Source organism: Mesocricetus auratus, unplaced genomic scaffold (genome assembly GCF_017639785.1).
Source record: "Mesocricetus auratus isolate SY011 unplaced genomic scaffold, BCM_Maur_2.0 Super-Scaffold_100007, whole genome shotgun sequence".
In the NCBI taxonomy this organism is placed as follows: domain Eukaryota; kingdom Metazoa; phylum Chordata; class Mammalia; order Rodentia; family Cricetidae; genus Mesocricetus; species Mesocricetus auratus.
In genome coordinates, this window is record NW_024429191.1 from 64,557,898 (window position 1) to 64,577,476 (window position 19,579).

Consider the following 19,579-nt stretch of genomic DNA (forward strand, 5'->3'; position numbering starts at 1 on the left):
CAAATTTCTGCTAAAAGTCACATTATCCAATATAGTTTATGCTAATTCTAACTATATAAATTCATTAAGTTGTATAGACTTCAAGCCTGGTTAAAATTAGTATGTAACGTTTCTATTTATTTGCAACTGTTATAATAAAGGATTTTTTAAAGGCACATTAAAGCAACATGACACATTGTGCTGTATTACTTTTTTGTTGTAGGTTACTAACTACCGCGTACACTTAAAAGCCCCCTAGCAGGCCAAGCAGTGGTGGCGCAGGTTTTTAATCCCAGCACTCTGGTGACAGAAGCAGGAGAATCTCTACTACAGAGTGAGTTTTCCAGGACAGCCAAGGCTACACAGAGAGACCCCTCTATGACAACTCAAGGTAGACATTGGTAAATGTCATCTGAGGATGGAGCTTGAATTGATGCCATTCCAGTAATTCCAGGTAAAAGAAAAAAACTACAAGGCAACAAACATTAATCTCTTGCTCTTACTTCTAACCTATCAAATGCAGAACTATATATTCTATTAGTGATTCTGAGTTAACATAGAAAAAAAACCTTAGTTAGTTAACCTTAGGTGATATTTATCATTATGCTACAAAAACAAGCCTTTGAACGAAAGGGGAATTCTGACAGAATAAAGTTTACTATCTGGTATAACAACAACAACAAAAGGCATACAACTCCACAAAATAAAAATGTAAATGTTTAAATAAAACCAACAGTAAACCTCTTATTCAAGTTTTTTCCCCCTTTCTATGACTGAGGGGCAAGTGGGGTTAGGAATAGGTAGAAGTAGAAACATGTTATGTCCTTACCTTACATAATCATGACCCAGCACCTTCTACTCTACATGTTGTTATTTCTACCTTATGCTTCTTTTCATTTGTTTTCAAAGAGAAAAATGTCCAGTAATTTTGTAGCAGATTCTGAGGTTAAATATTTAAAGCTATGGCCAGAATTCTTAGATCTTATGAATATAATGTACTCGTTAAAAACTCATTCCTAAATATTCTTATCACCACATGTCTATAATAAGCTCTGTAGACCAGGCTGGCCTTGAACTCACAGAAACCTGCCTGCCTCTGCCTCCCAAGTGCTGGGATTAAAGGGACGCACCACCACAGCCCAGTTCACACTGTCATTTGAATCATCCACGCACCTGTGCATTCTACAACATGCACAGGACTACCCTAGGTGTGCAGCTACCTGTATACCGTGTTTGTGTTAAGAGAAGCACAGCAGTGAACAAGAGTCCTTGCCCTTGTAGAGCTTACATCCTAATAGAGAAAAGACGCCATTAATAAAGACATAAATAACTTAGACAGAATAATCAGGAAACCTCCCTACAACCATGAGGCATGAGCCTGGCTTTTTTTTTCCCCCTTAAGGAAGGTGGCTAAATCAGAAAGCAAAAAGAAGATGGGATGAACTTTCCTTATCAATCAAGGAAATGCAAATTTGACAGACTCTCTCACCCCAGTCAGAACAGGTATCCAAAAAACAAAAACAAAAAAAAAAAAAAAACAAAAAAAAAAAAAAAGAAGAAAAAGAAAAAAGAAAGAAAAAGAAAAAAGGTAGGAAATGCTGGCACGGATATGAGAAAATGAAGGCTTATTCACTTCTGATACAACCATGATGGAAATCAGTACAGAAATCCCTCAAAAAAACAAAAACCTAAAAATAAAGTCACCATATGATCCATCAAAGATACTTGCCCAAGTGTGCTTATGGCAGGATTTTTCCTATACAACAGCCAGCAAATGATAACCAGATTACAATAGATAACGTATGGTACATGGCTGGCTGTGGTGGCACACATCTGTAATCTCAATACTAGGGAGGCAGAGGCAGGCAGATCTCTCCAAGTTCAGGGTCAGCTTAGTCTACAGAATAAGTTCTAGGACAGTCAGAGCTACACAGAGAAACCCTGTCCTGAAAACAAAACCAGGATATTATCCAAAGAAAGAACCAGTCACAGGATAGAGAGAGCACAGAGAAGCACAGTGGGTAGAGGAACAAACAACAAAATAAAATGACATATTTGTATGAACATGGCATAATGAAACACCCATGCCATTGTATTTAACTTTTTAAAAAGACTATATAGTTTCAGGCATCATTTCTATAATTCATTAGTAAAAAGTTTTTCCAACAGTGTAGGCATCTGAGACTGAGGAAGGAACAGAGCATTCTCCCTCAAGCATGAAGATGGCTCTAGGTGCTGCCCCCCCCCACCCCAACACCCAGTCACTGTTTTACAGAGGAACTCTGTTCAATTGCCAGTACCACATGGAGGTTCACACACTTAGGATCCAGTGGCTTCTAAGGGCACTAGGAATGCATGTGTTTTAAGCTAAAATGCCCCATGTACGCGAGGCAAAACAAACAAACACCAAGGACTGGGGCTATTGCTCAACGGCAGACTGCTTGCATTCACACAGCACTAGCACTGAAGATAAAACAAAAAGAAAAAAAGAGGATGTGTGCAATCTTAAGCAACTAATAAAATCTAACACATCATGTAACCTTAAGAATGTAATAGGGTGCCAGGTAGTAGTGGTGCATGCCTTTAATTCCAGCACTTGGGAGGCAGAGGCAGAGGCAGAGGCAGAGGCAGAGGCAGAGGCAGAGGCAGAGGCAGAGGCAGAGGCAGAGGCAGGTGGATCTCTGTGAGTTCGAGACCAGCCTGGTCTACAAGAGCTAGTTCCAGGACAGCCTCCAAAGCCACAGAGAAACCCTGTCTCGAGAAGAAAAAAAAAAAAAAAAAGAATGAAATAGGGGGAACAAGGGAGACAGTCAGTGGTTAAGAGCACCCACATAGCAGTTCACAATTGTCTGCAACTCCAGTCCCAGGGGATGCAATGCCCTCTTCTGGGTTCTGCGATCATCAGGCACACACATGGTACACAGATATACATTTGGGCAAAACTTCTGTACACATAAAATAAATTTAAAAAAGGAATATAAACATGCTTTGTTGGTTGATTTATACCATTAAAAATTTACACATTAAAATTGTTGGATAGGCTAAACATTTCTATATTCCAAGCAATAAAGAAAGTAAAGAAAGACCACCCCCCAAAAAAAGCCAATTATATTCTGCCCAAAGCATGTTATAAGTAAAGTGAACAAAGCAGAAAAAACTAGATGTAGAAAGACATCTATAGTGCATTTACTGGTACAGGATTAATACCAAAAATATGGTAAAATAAACAAAAAAGGAAAAGGGACCGTAAAATTTAGAAAGGTAATTCACAGAAGAGGAACACTAACTGTTCAACAAATATTTCTAAATGATGTTTAATCCACTAGAAATCTACAAATATGCATTAAGATAGCCTTGCCATTCTTCATGCAGTAAAAAAGTCTTATAATGCCAAGGATTAATGAAAATGAAAATCAACAGTATTTTCAAGGTCTGCTAGCTCTTGATGGTATAAATCGTAGGTCAGTTGTCTGAAGAATAACCTGGCATTAACCCTTTCACTAAAAATGGACATATATGAAGATCTGGCAACTCCTCTTCAGATGTGTTTCCTAAAAAAATTCATATACAAGGAAGTATGTACCCACCCTCCTCAGTTCACTGCCACCTACTCTGTTGCTATGAAAACAGGCAATATGATGCTACCTAAAAGAGACTAGACAAACTACAGCATATCCACGAGTAACACAAGATCACAACGCAAGGATATGAATTAACTAAATCATAAGGCATGTGTAGGAACAAGTGCCAAACTCAGGACAGTGGAAGGAGTAATAGGAGAGTAGATGAATCTAGTCACAGACAAAATCCTTTAGTTGGGTATCAGATACTGAAGCTTTCACACATTATTTTCTCCAGACATTTGTGGCTAAATGTCTTCATAACAGAAAGCTTCCCTCAGAGATAAACAAGCTAAAGAAATTATTCAAATTTTATACTCAGAATATTTACTTTTATAAATCCTACCCTGTAAAATCCTAGAGTCGGAGCATTAAGTTATATCACCTTTTACTCTTAACTTATAGTAGTGACTATTAAAAAAATACATACTCTGTAACTGATGTTACACTTTCCTGTCCAAAAGGTCCAACTGGATCATCCTTGAATTTATCATTTGGAAGTTGAGGTGGTAAAAATTCTACATCTTTTTTCTTTGGGACTTTGTAATACTTCCAGGCTACATTAGCTTCATCTTCTTGCAAGTTTACTGCTGTACCAACATACACGGTAGGTTCTACAGCTTCCTGAAATGGAGGTGGGAAAGACTGGGACAAACTGTCTATCCTATCTTCCATTGGTTTGGTAGGAACCAAGGGATCCGGTGTTGGCATTTGATAAAAATGTTGACTCTGGGGAGTTGAAGGTGTTTTAGTCACTCCTTCATCAACCACATCACATGGATGAGGACTGAGTGGGGGAGGCTGAGGTGAATTTGCCAGTTCAGTCCCGTGCATCTGAGGGGTCTTTGCTACATCATTGGTGCGGATGTTTGAGAATCTCACTTGACTATCTGCAGAAGAGACCACAAGTCTTTGGCTGGCTGAGTCTGTATCCATGCCAATAGCATCACTAAGAGATACACGATGGTGAAAAGGAGTCAAGGGGCGTTTCTGTGGCTTTTCATTCTTTTCTTGCTTCTCACTGGTCTTGTGCTTAGGAAGTACTTGTTGCTGCTGCCCTAAAGATGGTGCCTGTCCTTGTTGCCCAGTATTTCTTGTTTTGAGACTTTTATGCCTGAAAAGTTAAAAGATAGGTTAGTTATTTCTTTTAAAGTACAATTATTATACAAAGTATGTAGAGAAAGACTTTGAGACACTTGAGATCTTTGTTTTTCATACACAATCCTAAAAATAGATGATTTGAATTTAAGACACTTGTTCAGTGATCTTAAGCAAAAAAAAAACATATAGAATAATTTATAAAAGCCAATTTGCAGGACTGGAGAGATGACACAGTGGTTAAGAGAACTGACTCTTGCAGGACTCAGGATCAATTAACAACCCCATGAGGTGGCTCTCAACAAGTTTAACTCCAGTTCCAAAGAATATAATGCCTTTTCCTGATCTCCACTGGGATCAGGCAGGCCCACATAATGGTACATATACATATATGCAGGCAAAACACTTGGACACATAAAATGTATCTTTAAATTTTTTTAAATTCTTGAACTTAAATTATTCCTTAAAAAAAAATCTAGTAATTTTGTTGGGCCTAAGATCTCTATCAAAATGAGTCTTCCAATTTCATGATACTGATATACACAGTATTTATTTTTTTTATTTTGTTTCTTTTTATACTAAGAAATGATCTCACAAAGCAACTGAGTATTGAATTTTAAATTCAATATTCGTTAAGTTTTAATTCGAGGGACTTTGTTAGTTACATCAGAGCTACCCAGAAAAACCAAAACAACAGTAGCACAGGCCTATGAGATAGCCTTAGCATTGAGTCAACCCTGGAGATCCACACAGTGGATGGCAAAAATCAACATGCTGTCTTCTAATTTCCACATGCTCGTCGCTGCATGTGCACAACCACTCAAATACACAAATGTAACAAGTCAAAATTCTAAGAAAAAACAGCAAGCATTTCTTTTCACAGAAATTTCTAATAAAGGAACATTCCTACAGAGTCTGGGACATCTTAGGGGATGTTAGCAAAGGAGGCATGACCTATCTCCAAAGGACAGAAAGCAACTAAATAAATTCCCATTATCCAAATATCAGAATCAAAAATACTGTGTGAAAACCATACACCAAATTTCTTCAACAACAGAAGTATACATCATTAACAGAAGCAAATAATTAACAAATTAGCGACAATTCAACCCATCAAAGTTTAAAACAATTATCCTAGCTAAAAATTTAAGGTATGACATTTAAAAGGAAATAAAAATAAATCAGCAGTATTCGTTACATTAACATAGGAATGAGAAAACAAAGGAACAATATGAACATTACTACTTAACTAAAAATGTATCCAGTACAACAAGGCAAAAATCAAAGACCTCAAAAGAAGAAAAACTATCTGTATTTATAATTAATAGTTAGAAACTTCAGTGAAAAGGTGAAAATATCTACTTGTAGTCAAACTTTTTGGGGAGAAATGGAGGTCTCTCTATGCAGTTCTGGCTGTCCTGAAACTGTCTATGCTTAGGCTAGCCTCTACCTTCCAAATGCTAGGATTAAAGGCATGGGCCACTACAACTGGCTAAACTTAAACACTTTTGGAAGACAGGTAGCCAGGTGGTGGTAGAGCATACCTTCCCAGAACTAAGAAGGCAGAGGCAGGTGGATCTCTGTGAGTTCAAGGTCAGCCTGGTCTAAGATATGAGTTCCAGGACAGCCAGTGTTGTTACACAGAGAAACCCTGTATCAAAAGACATAAATAAATAATAAATAAATAAATACAAAAATTTAGCATCTGTAGCATGGTGACACAACAACTTTAATCCCAGACTTGAGAGGCAGAAAAAGGTGAATTTCTATGAACTCAAGGCAAGCCTGCTGTGCAAAGCAAGTTCCAGGACAGCCAGGCTACGTACAGAGATCCTGTCTCAACAGCTCCCCACTCCAACCCCAAAAAGAAAAACTGCAATCAAAATAGTACCTAATTTTTGTTTTCTTTTAGAAAATAATGTCTATAAACTGGGTGGTAGTGGTGCACACCTTTAATCCAAGCACCCAAGAGGCAGGCGGATCTCTGAATTCAAGCCAGCATAGTGAGTTCCAGGACAACCCGGAATACACACAGAAAATTAAAAAAAAAAGTTTATGAAGCTCAGGAGAAACAAAACAAAAATAACATGAAATAAAAAAGTAGTTCATGGTGTTCAGTAATTAAGATCACTTGATGTTCTTGCAGAAGACCAAGGTTCAATTTCTATCACTCATATGGCAGACCACAACTGTAATTCCAGTTCCAGCAAAATCTGATGCCCTCTTTTGATCTCTCCAGCACCAGGAACATACATGATGCACAAACACATGCAGGCAAAACACTCATACATATAAAATAATAAATCTCAGTTTTTAATATAATTTATTCATGTGAATGTGTATTAGGTTTCCAGTTGTTTTTTTTTAATTAAGTAGTGCTTTAAAAGGTATCTAAAGTGAATATAGATTACGTTCACATAAATAAAAGCACTTTGGAGTTCATTTTTTGTTTCTCTGGTTGGTATGGATCAAACCAACCAGGGTCTTATCCATAACAGGCAAATATTCTACCAGTTGAATAACATCCTCAAGCTCTAGTATAAATGTGTTCTGACACAAATTTTGGAAGTCTACTTCTTACAAGGCAATAATAAAGACATGATATCATTGGAGAAAGGGAATACATGGTTGCTTTATATAGATCTTTTCAAAAGTTAGACTTCTCTAGAGAGAACTGTCCTACCATTAATTTCATACTAAGTCAAGTGGGAGGACTTATCATCCTCAAAGCATAACAAAGTGATCTCTTTAGAGTTGTTCCTATAGTCTCAAATCCCTCCTTAGAGCTATAATCTGAAATCTGATAGATTGCTTTCCTAAGTAGCAATTCAGTTAATAATCACTCATTAAACTCTGGTAACAAGTGTACTAATCTACCTTACCAATGCAAAAATTCAATGAAAACAATTTTAGCCCCCACAATAATAGTAATTCAAAAGACAGTTTTCAGATCAATGCATGCACAATAAAATATTTTGCAAAAATATGAATGCCTTAAATTTATGAGTATGAAAGAGTAAAATTGATATTCATTTTCAAGTCACAAGAGTTTAAGAAGCCCTTTTGCTCACAACTATCACACTGTCCACCTAGTCTATTTTCTGCCTAGCATTCACTCTTACATTTAAAAAGAAACCTGAATTTTTTTTTTTACACAAATTACTGCATCATATCCACTGGCGTATGGGCTTTATCAAAAGGCTTGCTCACTTGTGTAATCTAAGGCTATAAAAGTTCACCATAGAATAATATTGAAAAAAAAATCTAACAATCCTTAGTATACCAAAATCTCTATAGACCTGGGAGGGATAATCTCAAAATATGAAAGTAGCTTTCTAAATGCAAACTTTTTGCTTAAAGCCAAGAATCTAAATGTTAACAACATGTATTTCTGTGTCTTCCCTTAAAAATCACTAAGAAATAAATCCATTATTTGAAGAGGACTAAAACAAAAGTCCATGTTGTAAACAAACTAACAAAAAGACCTGCCTAAAAAAATCTCGACTTAGGGCACAAAAAACTAAAACAAAAACAAAAACACTACCTTCTCCAAGGTATTAGAGAGTAAGCACTGTCTAGTCATGCCCAGTACATCTAAGTCAGTGAGGGACTATACCCACATCAGTGGTCCCATAATACACACTCCTTATAACATTACAGCAGCCTTGCTTTCTGCTTTATGCACTTCAACATGACATAGCCTAAGGATCCAGAATTTCCCAAAATATATTCTAATCTATCCAGAGAGACATGTTTCAACAATGTTGCTTTTAAAAAATTAGATGGTTCAATCCAAAGAGTCTAAGTAAAAACAATAAATCTACATAGAAATATACATTGGAGAGTGTCAATATATATTCAAGTAAACATAGTTAATGTGTAAAAAGCAAAACATAAATGAAAAACTACCCTGGCCACAACGTGCAGGGACTCCATTCCTTCAGATCATTTTCAGACAAATCATGGTTACAGATGTCAAAGCCACTATTATTTATGCAGATAAGCATATAATCTGCCTTTAATATGAAGAAAGTAATAAACTTGACCAATGAGTCATAAAGCTTGACCCTCAAATCTCATCAAAATCCCTCAATGTAGAAAATGAATGCAACTGTCCACGAATCTCAAGCTAATCCATTCTGCTACAAATCTTTCAATAATGCAGCTTGATAGAAAGCTGATATTTGGTCATGCCCCTTATAAAATCATTATTTCCTCATCTTATTTCAGTAACTCACCAACAGGTGCCTAAGGATAAGAACTTGCTACACAAAACTCAATGCTTTATTTACTATTTGAAGAAACATGAAAATCATCTCTGCTATAAACACACCTGGGAAAATTTCTCAGGCATAATGCAATTAAGGAATGTGTTCCTCCAGAGATGTGTGAGCCAAGTATGGTACGCATGACTGTAATCAGAGTACTTGGAATGCGAGACAAGACAATCTCAAGTTCAAAGCCAGCCTAGGCAGCACAATTAGCGAGCCCTAAAAAATCCACCAAAAGTGTGCCTATAGTTGCTATACGTACCATTAGACTACAAAAAAATTTATTTGGCTATTAGGAAGAGCTTTTCCAGTCCTGCATCTGTTAAGTATGGAACAAAATAAAATAAATAATAAGCCATGAATTTTATGTACTTCTATAATCAGCTTTAAATTGTCAGCTTTAGGGGCTGGAGAGATGGTTCAGCGGTTAAGAGCACCATCTGCTCTTCCAGAGGCTCCAGGTTCAATTCCCAGCATCCACATGGTAACTCACACCTGTCTGTAACTCCAGTTTCAGGGGATCTGACACCTTCACATCAATGTACATAAAATAAACTTTAAATTTTTAAAAATTATCTATCTTTTCTCACATTTCTTTTTTGAGGTTAAAAAATCCTAACATACCATATTTATGTATTAGAATCATAACTGTAATATATACACATGCAAAAGCATCATCAACTGAAAATAAGCTTACCTCAAACAACTGCAGCTTGTTCTTTGTGTGGCTTCAACAAAGTCCCAGCATGCTATTTTATCAGCTGATTCGTCTTCACATAGGCCACTGGATGTAGCAGAATACTTCCTCCTAAATATGAAATTATAAATTCCTTAGAATACATGAAATGTCTACTAGATCTCAATTTAATCTTTATTTTTTTGTTTTTTAGAGGCAGGGTTTCTCTGTGTAGCTTTTTAGAGCCTGTGCTGGAACAGTCTGAGACCACACTGGTCTCAAACTCAGAGATCCACCTGTCTCTGCCTTCTAAGTGCTGGGATTAAAGGTGTGTGCCACTACCAACTGGCTCTAATCTTTAATTATTTAAAAATAATTTTTCTCAGTTTTTATTCAATGCTCATACTTAACCAACATGCAAGTTTTAAATATCAAGATGAAAGATGCACCTGGAATTGGGTGTTGCATGGCTTTCATCTCAGCACTTAGGAAGTAGAGGCACAGCTGGAACTCTGAGAGTTTGAGGCCTGCCTGATCTACAGGCAGGCTAGCCATGGCTTCCTGGTGACAGATAGATAGATAGATAGATAGATAGATAGATAGATAGATAGATAGATAGATAGATAGATAGATAGATATAAAGAGAGATACATACTTGTTCTGTAATCTGTTCATGTTGCATTCTTGCCAGACTCTATCTACCACATGATTTGCTAATTTTCTAGGTATTTTCCCACCATGATGGCTAGTACTGTCAGTGCTGAAGCCATCAGATACTGAAGAAAATTTGACCCACTTCTGGGCAGACTGAGGATCAACTGGAAACAAACAAAAAAGAAAAGGCTATAGAAAGGCATCAACAGACTGAATGTAATATGCAGGAGTTTTTATTAATTTGTTGTATCATTTGCTCTTTCCTATATCTGTTAATTCTAGTGACATTCTGAGGTCAAAAAAATTTGATTTAAATGCTGAGAGAAAAAAATTTTAATAGGGGATATAAACAGGATTGACTACATTACTTGGATTAAAAACAGGGTACAGGTTCAGCTCAGCAGTAGAATACCAGCTTATTATGAAGGTACTGGGTTCAATTCCCAGCACAAGCAATCACATATACACAAAATTTGCATGTGTATGCATATGCACACACACGTGCACATGTTATATATGAGTACAAGTGGTTTTAATTCTGAAAGTGCAATCAATAAGTAAGTAGGAAAATAAGATATCAAGTCTACAGCTTTTTCAAGAGGGTCAGAAAAAGACCAATTTATAATCAAGGTATACATACACAAAGGGTAGAAAAGCAAAGACTTTCATTATGAATTTAGACAAATGCATTCTTTGCATCATTTTTTGCAGTTTTCCAGTAAGTTTTAAACAATTTCAAGATAAAAATTCTTTAAGCACTGATGCACTCAAATGAACAGATTTATAACCAGAGACAATGAAGCAGTTAGTATAATACCTGCTTGGACTTCCTCAGGAGATGTGGGTGGGGTAAGAGTAACTGAAGACATAGCAGGATCTCTTGTGGAGGCAGGCACTTGATGGATACCCAAGCAAGAAGCTGAACAGTGAGAGGATCCCACAGAGCTGGGAGTAGGAATGTCTGATTGAGGGACTAGAACAAAGCATGCTGGGTAGATCATTCGAACACCCGCTAAGAACAAAACAAACAAAAACAAAAAATCAGCTGCCAGTGTCATAGTAATGGAATTAATTTCATTGAAAATCACTGCAGTTAAAAAGAAAGCCGAATAAGATAGTATCACATTTATATAAATAATGATATCAATACGTGCTCTGAGTGTAACTATATAATGCTACAGTTTATGTATGGAGGGCAGAGGATAAACTCAGGTTTCAGTCTTTGCCACTTAGTTTTGAGACAGGGTCTCATGGTTGCTGTATATCCAGGCTAACAAGCAAGCTTGTGGGCTTTCAGGTCAACTCCTAACAACCTCCCATCTTGCCATAGGAGTGTTGGGATTACAAGAATGCACAATACTGTCTTTGGCTTTCATGGAGTTTTGGAATCCAAACTCATACATATCCTCACAAATACACAGCAAGTATATAATAACCCATAGATTTTTCTATCTATAAATTTATGTTTGGGTTTTTTAATCTGTTCTTATACAGCTGACCAATGTGTATTACATTATAAATTTTAATTTATAAATTTAACAAAAGTAATCAGGACACTTAAATCATGGATCATTTTGTTTTATCTTGTCTATTTTAAAAGTCTAATAAACGTTTGTGCTCTGTCTCTGTCCTAACTATTCCAATTATAAACAATATATTTATTGAAACTGAGTAACAAGAATAGTATCAATTTTTTTAAAAAGGCAGGCATGGTGGTATACATCTGTATTCCCAGGATTTAGGGGATTGAGCAGGAAAGTCACGAGTCCAGGGCCAGCCTGGGTCGCAGAGCAAAAGAGTCTCAAAAATATAATTAAAAAAAAAAATCCAAAACTCCCATGAGTTAATCCTTACATGTGATAATACTACTAGATTCTATTAACTAAAGTAAATACTATTATCCATTCACTTATACATTGCCATGCCTCCCATGCCTTTACACACTATCAAGCTTAACTGTATGCCACATCTTAAAAGAGTTAAATATGCTTGGAGGGATCGGTGCAGTCTCTTTTACGTCTTGTTTCTGCATGTGAGTAATATGCCTAGAAATAGATCATCTTGCTAACACGCATCCTTGAATGTAAAGACATACAGACTACAGCTAATCTGAAAATAACTGATTTAGTCATAACATACCAAAGCCCGATGTATTTAGAGATATTTTTGTTACTGGAGGTTAAAGTTTTACAAATATATAAACACTATACATAATAGAGGTTGTCAACTTTTCCAGCCTCCAAATATTAACACCTTCACAATTACTCTTGACCCCTTCTTTAGCATGTAGACAACAGAATATGTTCCTCTATCCCAATAACTCTGGCTTCACCATGTAACCAGTCTTGTCTAATTAAATGTGAGCAAACATACTATATTCCACATCCCAGCAGAAGCTTTAAATACACTTACATGGTTAGCCTTGGTACCCACCATTCCTTTGTTTTCATAAGAACACTGTGTCCCAGATACTGGGTACTCCTTTAACCTAGATTGTACAATGAGAAGACGCATAGAGCCGTCACGGCCAAGCTGTAGCCCTTACAAGAAATGTGCAAGAAATAAATGTTTCATGTTGAATGCGGATGGAGCTGTCTGTTATTTAACAAAATCTAACTAAAACATGTAAGACGTTTTTATTATTCTCCTTCAGACTAATATCAAAATCCATACCAACAAGAACTTCTACTGCAGCCAAAGAATCATCTTCCCAATCTATATCTTCCTGCTTTTCTTCAGACATCTCCTTCAAACCACATGAAATAGGGTAGAACTGTTTCCATTCACCGATTAATTTTTTTGTAGCTGAATCAGACATCTTAAATGCCTGTCCTGTGAGAGTGCCATTTAGTCCAAATGGACTTAAGATAACTAGAAACCAAAGCAGATATCAAGTCAGTAAAGACTGCTACAGCAAATGAAAATCATAATAAACAGTGTTCCAATATGAGTCTAATACAAAAAGGAAATCCATTAAGATCACACCAAAAAGACAATTGATTATGCTTTATTATTACTAATATAAACACTAAAATTTTGAAAATTGTTAAAATATGCCTACCCCAAAATCAAAAGATAACAGCATTTCAAAATGATCTGGAAATATGATTATATCATTCAATTTATTCTGACTCTTATTTTAAAAAAATTATTCATGGATAAAGAAGTCTAAATATTTATGAAGTATTGCCACATAAATCTTAAAAAACCCACACACCACATTTAAAATAGTAGATACTTCCAGAACTTAAATAGCAACCAGCAACCTTATAAAACAACTTAAGTTCAACAATTCATAGTATAAATGACATCAAAAGTTCTCCTAGGCAGTTATGCTAAACATGGCTTGCACAACACAGCCTTGAAATTATTAATGCATATATAATATAATTTTCTGTCAACAGAAAACACAGAAAAGTTAAAAATGCCATTCATAAAAATTTTAAATAATTCCACTAATGATATCTTGTTGACTCACTACAATTGCTAACGTGAAAGTTTTAATTTCCAATACTGAAGTGAGAATAATCTACCTTGAAATGGACTATTAGACTGTTGAGCAAGGGTGACATGCTCTTCACTGAGAAGGTATACAGGTTGATGTTGGTTAATTTCCACACTGGTACAAACATTGCTGTCTCCATGCAAGAAAAAGGTGAAAGAGCAGGACAAGTGTTCACTAATAAAGAAGGAAAAGTTATATTTTAGTGATGATTAATAACAAAAAAAACTAAAATAACTTGCTTTGCTTTTGATGTTTTAATTATTTTGAGACAGAAATTCACATATTTCAGGCTAGCTTCAAATTCACTATATGACCAAAGATGACTCTGAACTTCTGATCATCCTAACTCCACCTCCTGAGTGCTAAGATTACAAGCCATGTGCCACCATGCCTTGTTTGTGTGATCCTGGATCCTGGGAACATATGGTCTCATGCATAATAGCCAAGCACTCTACTAAATGGGCTACATTCCCAACTAAACATGCTTTGCTTTATTAAGAAGCAATGCTACTAAGTGCATACTTTAGCTCAGAAATCATCTGTAGAAGGAAAAATTATGGATATGAGCAAAGATAGTGTTCTTTACAACAATGAAATGCAAATAGCTTTAAGTAACCATAACCAGTTAAAATAAGTTAGGTACACCACATATACAATTATTATACGACCACAGAAATAAGTCAAGGAAAGGGGAATTAATGCAAAACAGACTGCCACTACAATCCCATTTTTTTTTTTTTAAGAAAAAGTTGAGGCACGTGTAAGCACGCACATGTGTTCCAGATTGGCAAATGAGTGTTTATAAGCATCCTAGAATTGAAGACATATGTAAAATAAAATGCAGGTATAAATGGATAAACAAACTAGAAAATAAATTCTCAGAGCTGAGGCAAGTGAGATGGGAGAGGTGAACAATGTGTTTTATCTAACCCTAAAAAATACATTATCAAGAATACATAGGATGGATGGATGGATGGATGGATGGATGGATGGATGGATGGATGGATGGATGGATGGATGGTAGACAGACAGACAGACAGAATTTTCATTTTTCAAGACAGAATTTCTCTGTGTTGCTTTAGCTGTCCTAGAACTTACTCTGTAGACCAGGCTTGTCTCAAACTCGGAGATCCACCTACCTCTGCCTCCCAAATGCTGATTAAATGCTGATTAAAGGCAGATTAAAGGCGGGTGCCACCACCACCCAGCTAGCAGGTATATTTTTTTTAAGCCAAAAGAAAGTCAAGTGACAGAAAAGGGACTGAAGCAGTGTACACTAAGAATCTTTTTTGCCACACATTTGTCTTAAGTACCCAACTTAAAGCCGGTTCCTTAAAATACGACCACTAATCAACTCAAAACCAGTATATATAATATACATAGACATGTATGTATGTACACACACACACACACACACACACACACACACACAAGCCATTTTTTTTCCAGGACAAGTTAAGGCATCAGGAATTAAGTTATTCTAGAGATCTAATAAAAGTAGAAAATAGTAGTAAAAAGCAGTAATGATGTGCACCTTTAATCCAAGCACTCAGGAGGCAGAGAAGCAGGCGGATCTCCAAGTTCAAAACAAGCCTGGTCTACAAAGTGAATTCCAGGACAGCCAGGGATAAACCCCTCCCCCCCACACACACACACTATATATATATATATACACACACACATATATATATGTAAAATATTATTTGCCTGCATGTGAGTGAGTCTGTGCATCATGCATATACAGTGTCCTTGGAGGCCAGAAGGCATCTGATTTCCTGGAACTGGAGTTAACAGACTGCTATGAGCTGCTATGTGGTACTGGAAACTGAATCCAGGAGGCCCTCTGGAAAAGCAGCCAGTGCTCTTAACCACTGAGTCAGCCCTCTAGAGCTAATCAATTGTTCTTTATAGAGAAAAAAGCTAAATTAAGCTTGTTTTTCTTCTGACTAAAAAACTTACCTTATTGGAATAGGTATTGGCTAAGGGATTACAAAGTTTATAGACAGATACTATGATAAAGGTCTATAACCCCAAATAGTCATCAAGCCAAGATATGTAAAGAAACTTAATAGCTCTGACAGCTGTTCACCTCCAAAATCTCCATTGCCAGAGTTCATTCAAAGCAAAACACTCAGTTTTATTACTGTTACCCAGCAGTATTGCTATCTAGTATCTTCTGGAACAGTGAAGTACCTGTATTAACAAGAGCATACTAATAAGCACAAGCTTATCCCCAAATACTTTTTAAAAAATAAGTAAAACCACACACACACACTTTTCATTAAACAGTGCTATATTCACATCTTTATGTACTACTTACGAAGTTACTAAATGAGAGCAATTGTTACTCCTTCATTCAAGAAATATTTTATGCTAAGCACCATAACCATGAACTTAGTTAAGTGCTGTAACAAAAAACAAGTACAGAATGTTACAAGAATGCCTTAACATGAAGAACTCTGCACTAAAAGTGGAATTTAATTCCTAAAAAGAACACAGAACTTGGATCTCATCAGCCTACCTTCAAGATTCACTGTGTCTCCCATTTCACCTCTTGTGGGGCTAGTCTTTGATAGTCTCTCATACACTGGCTTTCCCAGTGTTCCTTAAACAGTACCTTCCGTTTTGGGCTTTTTTGTTTTGTTTCAAACCCTCTGAAGTCACCTTCTTTGGGACTTTGTTCAAATAATTCCTTCTAAGTAGGCATTTCACTAATGAATCCATACTGCTCTCAAATTCTCTTTTGGGGAGTGAGGGGATGTTTTTGCTAAAGGAAACATCACCACCATGTAAATATGTTGCAGTTTTTAAAAAGTGGGTCAAGTGAAAAAGATGCCATGAGACAGAGCTCACATGGGGGGCTGGGTTTTTTTGTTTTTGTTTTTTTAATTAGGGGAAAGAGTGGATGGGGGGGGGGACCAGCCTCTGGGAACAGGAGCAGCAAGAGAGAAAAAAGGTAGAGCGGGGAGAGGGAACAGGGTGAGCAGGGCCCTTTTAAAAGAAAAGGTAATGAATGTGAACAGCTGGTGCTCTTAATGGCTGCTGTTGAGGACTCATCCTGTCAGAACTCCAAGGGCAGGCCACTACAGATGCCTGAATACTAACAAAACAGTGAAAGAAATTTCCTTTGTTCTACATTGTCTGCAGTAAGTCTTTGGCACAAAGTGATAAGGCACACTGATACACACTAAATACTGTAGGTAGAGTTGGTATCTGAATTACTTCCTTATAACTAACCATACATCAAGTCTATTTTCAAATCTATCCTCTAAACCACAAATACAAAACCATCTTAAAATTTCATTTATTCCATCAGTCTCTGCTTCAACCAATTCCTACTGATTCTAACTTTTTGTTGTTGTTGTTGTGTGTGTGTGTGTGTGTGTGTTTTTTTTTTTCAAGGCAGGGCTTCTCTGTGGCTTTGGAGGCTGTCCTAGAACTAGCTCTTGTAGACCAGGCTGGTCTCGAGCTCACAGAGATCTGCCTGCCTCTGCTTCCGGAGTGCTGGGATTAAAGGCATGTGCCACCACTACCAGGCCCTGATGCCAACTCTTAAAATTTCTGATTTATAGATCTACATATCTTTTAGAGGCATTTTTATTATCAAATAATACTTTTGTTCATGATAATGTTTTACTATGTATGCCAGAGTAGGATGGCTCAAACTCTGGAACATTTTGTCTTCCTTGGCCTCCTAAATACTGAGATTGCAGGAGTGTACCACCACATCCAAGCCTAAGTCTTTTAAGGTCAGAGTAAGTATCAGAATTCCCTATATTGCCTCCTTGCTTCAAACTGCTGCTTGGGATCTTTCTAAAAACTGTGATCATTTAACTGGAAGCCTAAAATCATTCACCAGTTCCCAAAATGTTCAGACTAAAGCATTAATACAGCACTTTAGGCCCTTTTGAATCTGATCCTTGCCAAACTGAGTAACTCATATTTAACACATCAAAACCTCTTATCTGCCATACACTTGTCTCCACGTCCTAATCTCTCAAAATTCTTTTAATTCCCTACCAATTTATAAATACCTTAAAACAAACTTTAACTTTAATAGCAATATAAGACTTCATTATTGGCCCCAATTCATCATCCATTTTTCTTTATAAAACTGTACTTGGTAACACAACAGCAACATTGTATGTGTGGGCACATGTGTGTACAAGTTAGTACGTGTGCACAGGCAAATCAAAGTCAGGTGTCTTCTTCAACTGTTCTCTACCTTATTTTTGAGACAGGGTCTCTCAATGAACCCAGAGTTTGGCTAGAGTGTCTGGCCAACAAGCCCCAGGGATCTTCAGGTCTCTGCCTCTACAGCACTAAGATTGTGGGCACACATCATCATGCCTGGCTTTCTATGTGCATAATGGGGAGGGCAGCAAAGACTTTTGATGACTTGAACCATATCCACAATCCAATGAATAGCAAAATCTTCAATATACATAGTAAATACTTCTAAAATTATTTGCAAGCATAAGCAATAACCTAAAATAGACATAGGTTCTTTAACTTAAAAATAGAAAAGACAGGTTTGGAGACCTAAACATATGTCTTTATATTTATGACTCCTCTAAACAATAATGTATCTAAAATACTACTTTCCACTATGGGTTCACTTCTAAAAAGAAATAATAAATTAGGAAACGTAAATTGCTTTTTTCCCCACAGTCAGCCTCGGCAAACTTAGTGACACTGTTTCAAAATAAACTAAAGAAGCACCAGGTATGTAACCCAATGGTAAAATAGTACCTAGTACCTAACATGGACCAAGTGTCCGTTCTCAGTATAAAACAAAAAGGAAAAGTAAAAAGAAAAAGAAAGAAAGGGAGCATGAAGGCCATCTCTCGAATTCCCCAAACAACCTATATCCAATGAGCATTTGGCCACTTAACTTTTTTTAATTGCATTTTACTTATTTAGTTTGTGTGTGGTGTGTGCACATGCATATGTGCTTGTAGGGGTCAGAGGACAACTGGGAGGTTATCAGTTCTCTTCCACATTAGCCGCTAAGATCAAACTAGAGATAATCAGGCTTGGTGGCAAGTACCTTTACCTACTGAGCCATATCTCTGGCCCCATTTAATTTTTAAATTAGAAAAGAAAACTTGAAGAAAAAAAAAGGAAAGGAAAGTTGGCTTTCTAGTACAAAGTAATAAATTAGCCTCCAATGAATCTCTGTGAAAAACTAATATTCAAAAGTGCAAAGCATGCAGCACTGTTCCTACTTTCAACTGTATCTTCAATACCCTGTTTACCAGCAAAGCAGTTCTTAATCCCAGCAATCTATAGCAAAGAAAACCATCCTCCCACACTGCTAGCAAGTGACCCCAATATACTGATCACATTGTAATACAAAATGATTTATCAACCAAGTTTGTGTACTATATTGGGAAGAAATGCTCTACAATGAGATTCAAACTTTTAAGATTCTTACACTGAAAGCAATATTCTAGTCACAGAACATTAAAGGACAGAGGATATTAAGTTAGTACTTACATACTACACTCAGGATGGATTCTCTTTCAGAGAGAATGTTACCATTTATAGTATCATCCATGAGGTTAGCACTAAAGAAAAGTGAACAAATGTCTCTAACTACAACGATGAACCAAGCAACACATATCCTTACTCACTCTGAAGGAAAGTAAAGACTACTGTTTGTAGTACTGAAGGCAGACTTCAGAAATGAAACTTCAACAATTTTGTGTTACTGAAATGTTCCTCAATTATATATCGGAAATTAAATAAAAGGGTTCTGTTTGTTTTACAAATT

General features: G+C 36.5%; 1 protein-coding gene across 1 annotated transcript in view; it reads right to left on the bottom strand.

Moving 5' to 3' along the window:
* Med13 (mediator complex subunit 13) overlaps positions 1-19,579 on the bottom strand; it is a 92,157-nt gene that overhangs the window by 51,023 nt on the left and 21,555 nt on the right. Inside the window, exons 4-9 of the mRNA XM_005076901.4 lie at positions 13,832-13,977; positions 12,972-13,169; positions 11,116-11,310; positions 10,300-10,462; positions 9,666-9,776; positions 4,030-4,713 (exon numbers count right to left, since the gene is read on the bottom strand). Of these exons, the coding sequence (XP_005076958.1) occupies positions 4,030-4,713; positions 9,666-9,776; positions 10,300-10,462; positions 11,116-11,310; positions 12,972-13,169; positions 13,832-13,977 (1,497 nt within the window). The remainder of the gene's footprint in view (positions 1-4,029; positions 4,714-9,665; positions 9,777-10,299; positions 10,463-11,115; positions 11,311-12,971; positions 13,170-13,831; positions 13,978-19,579) is intronic.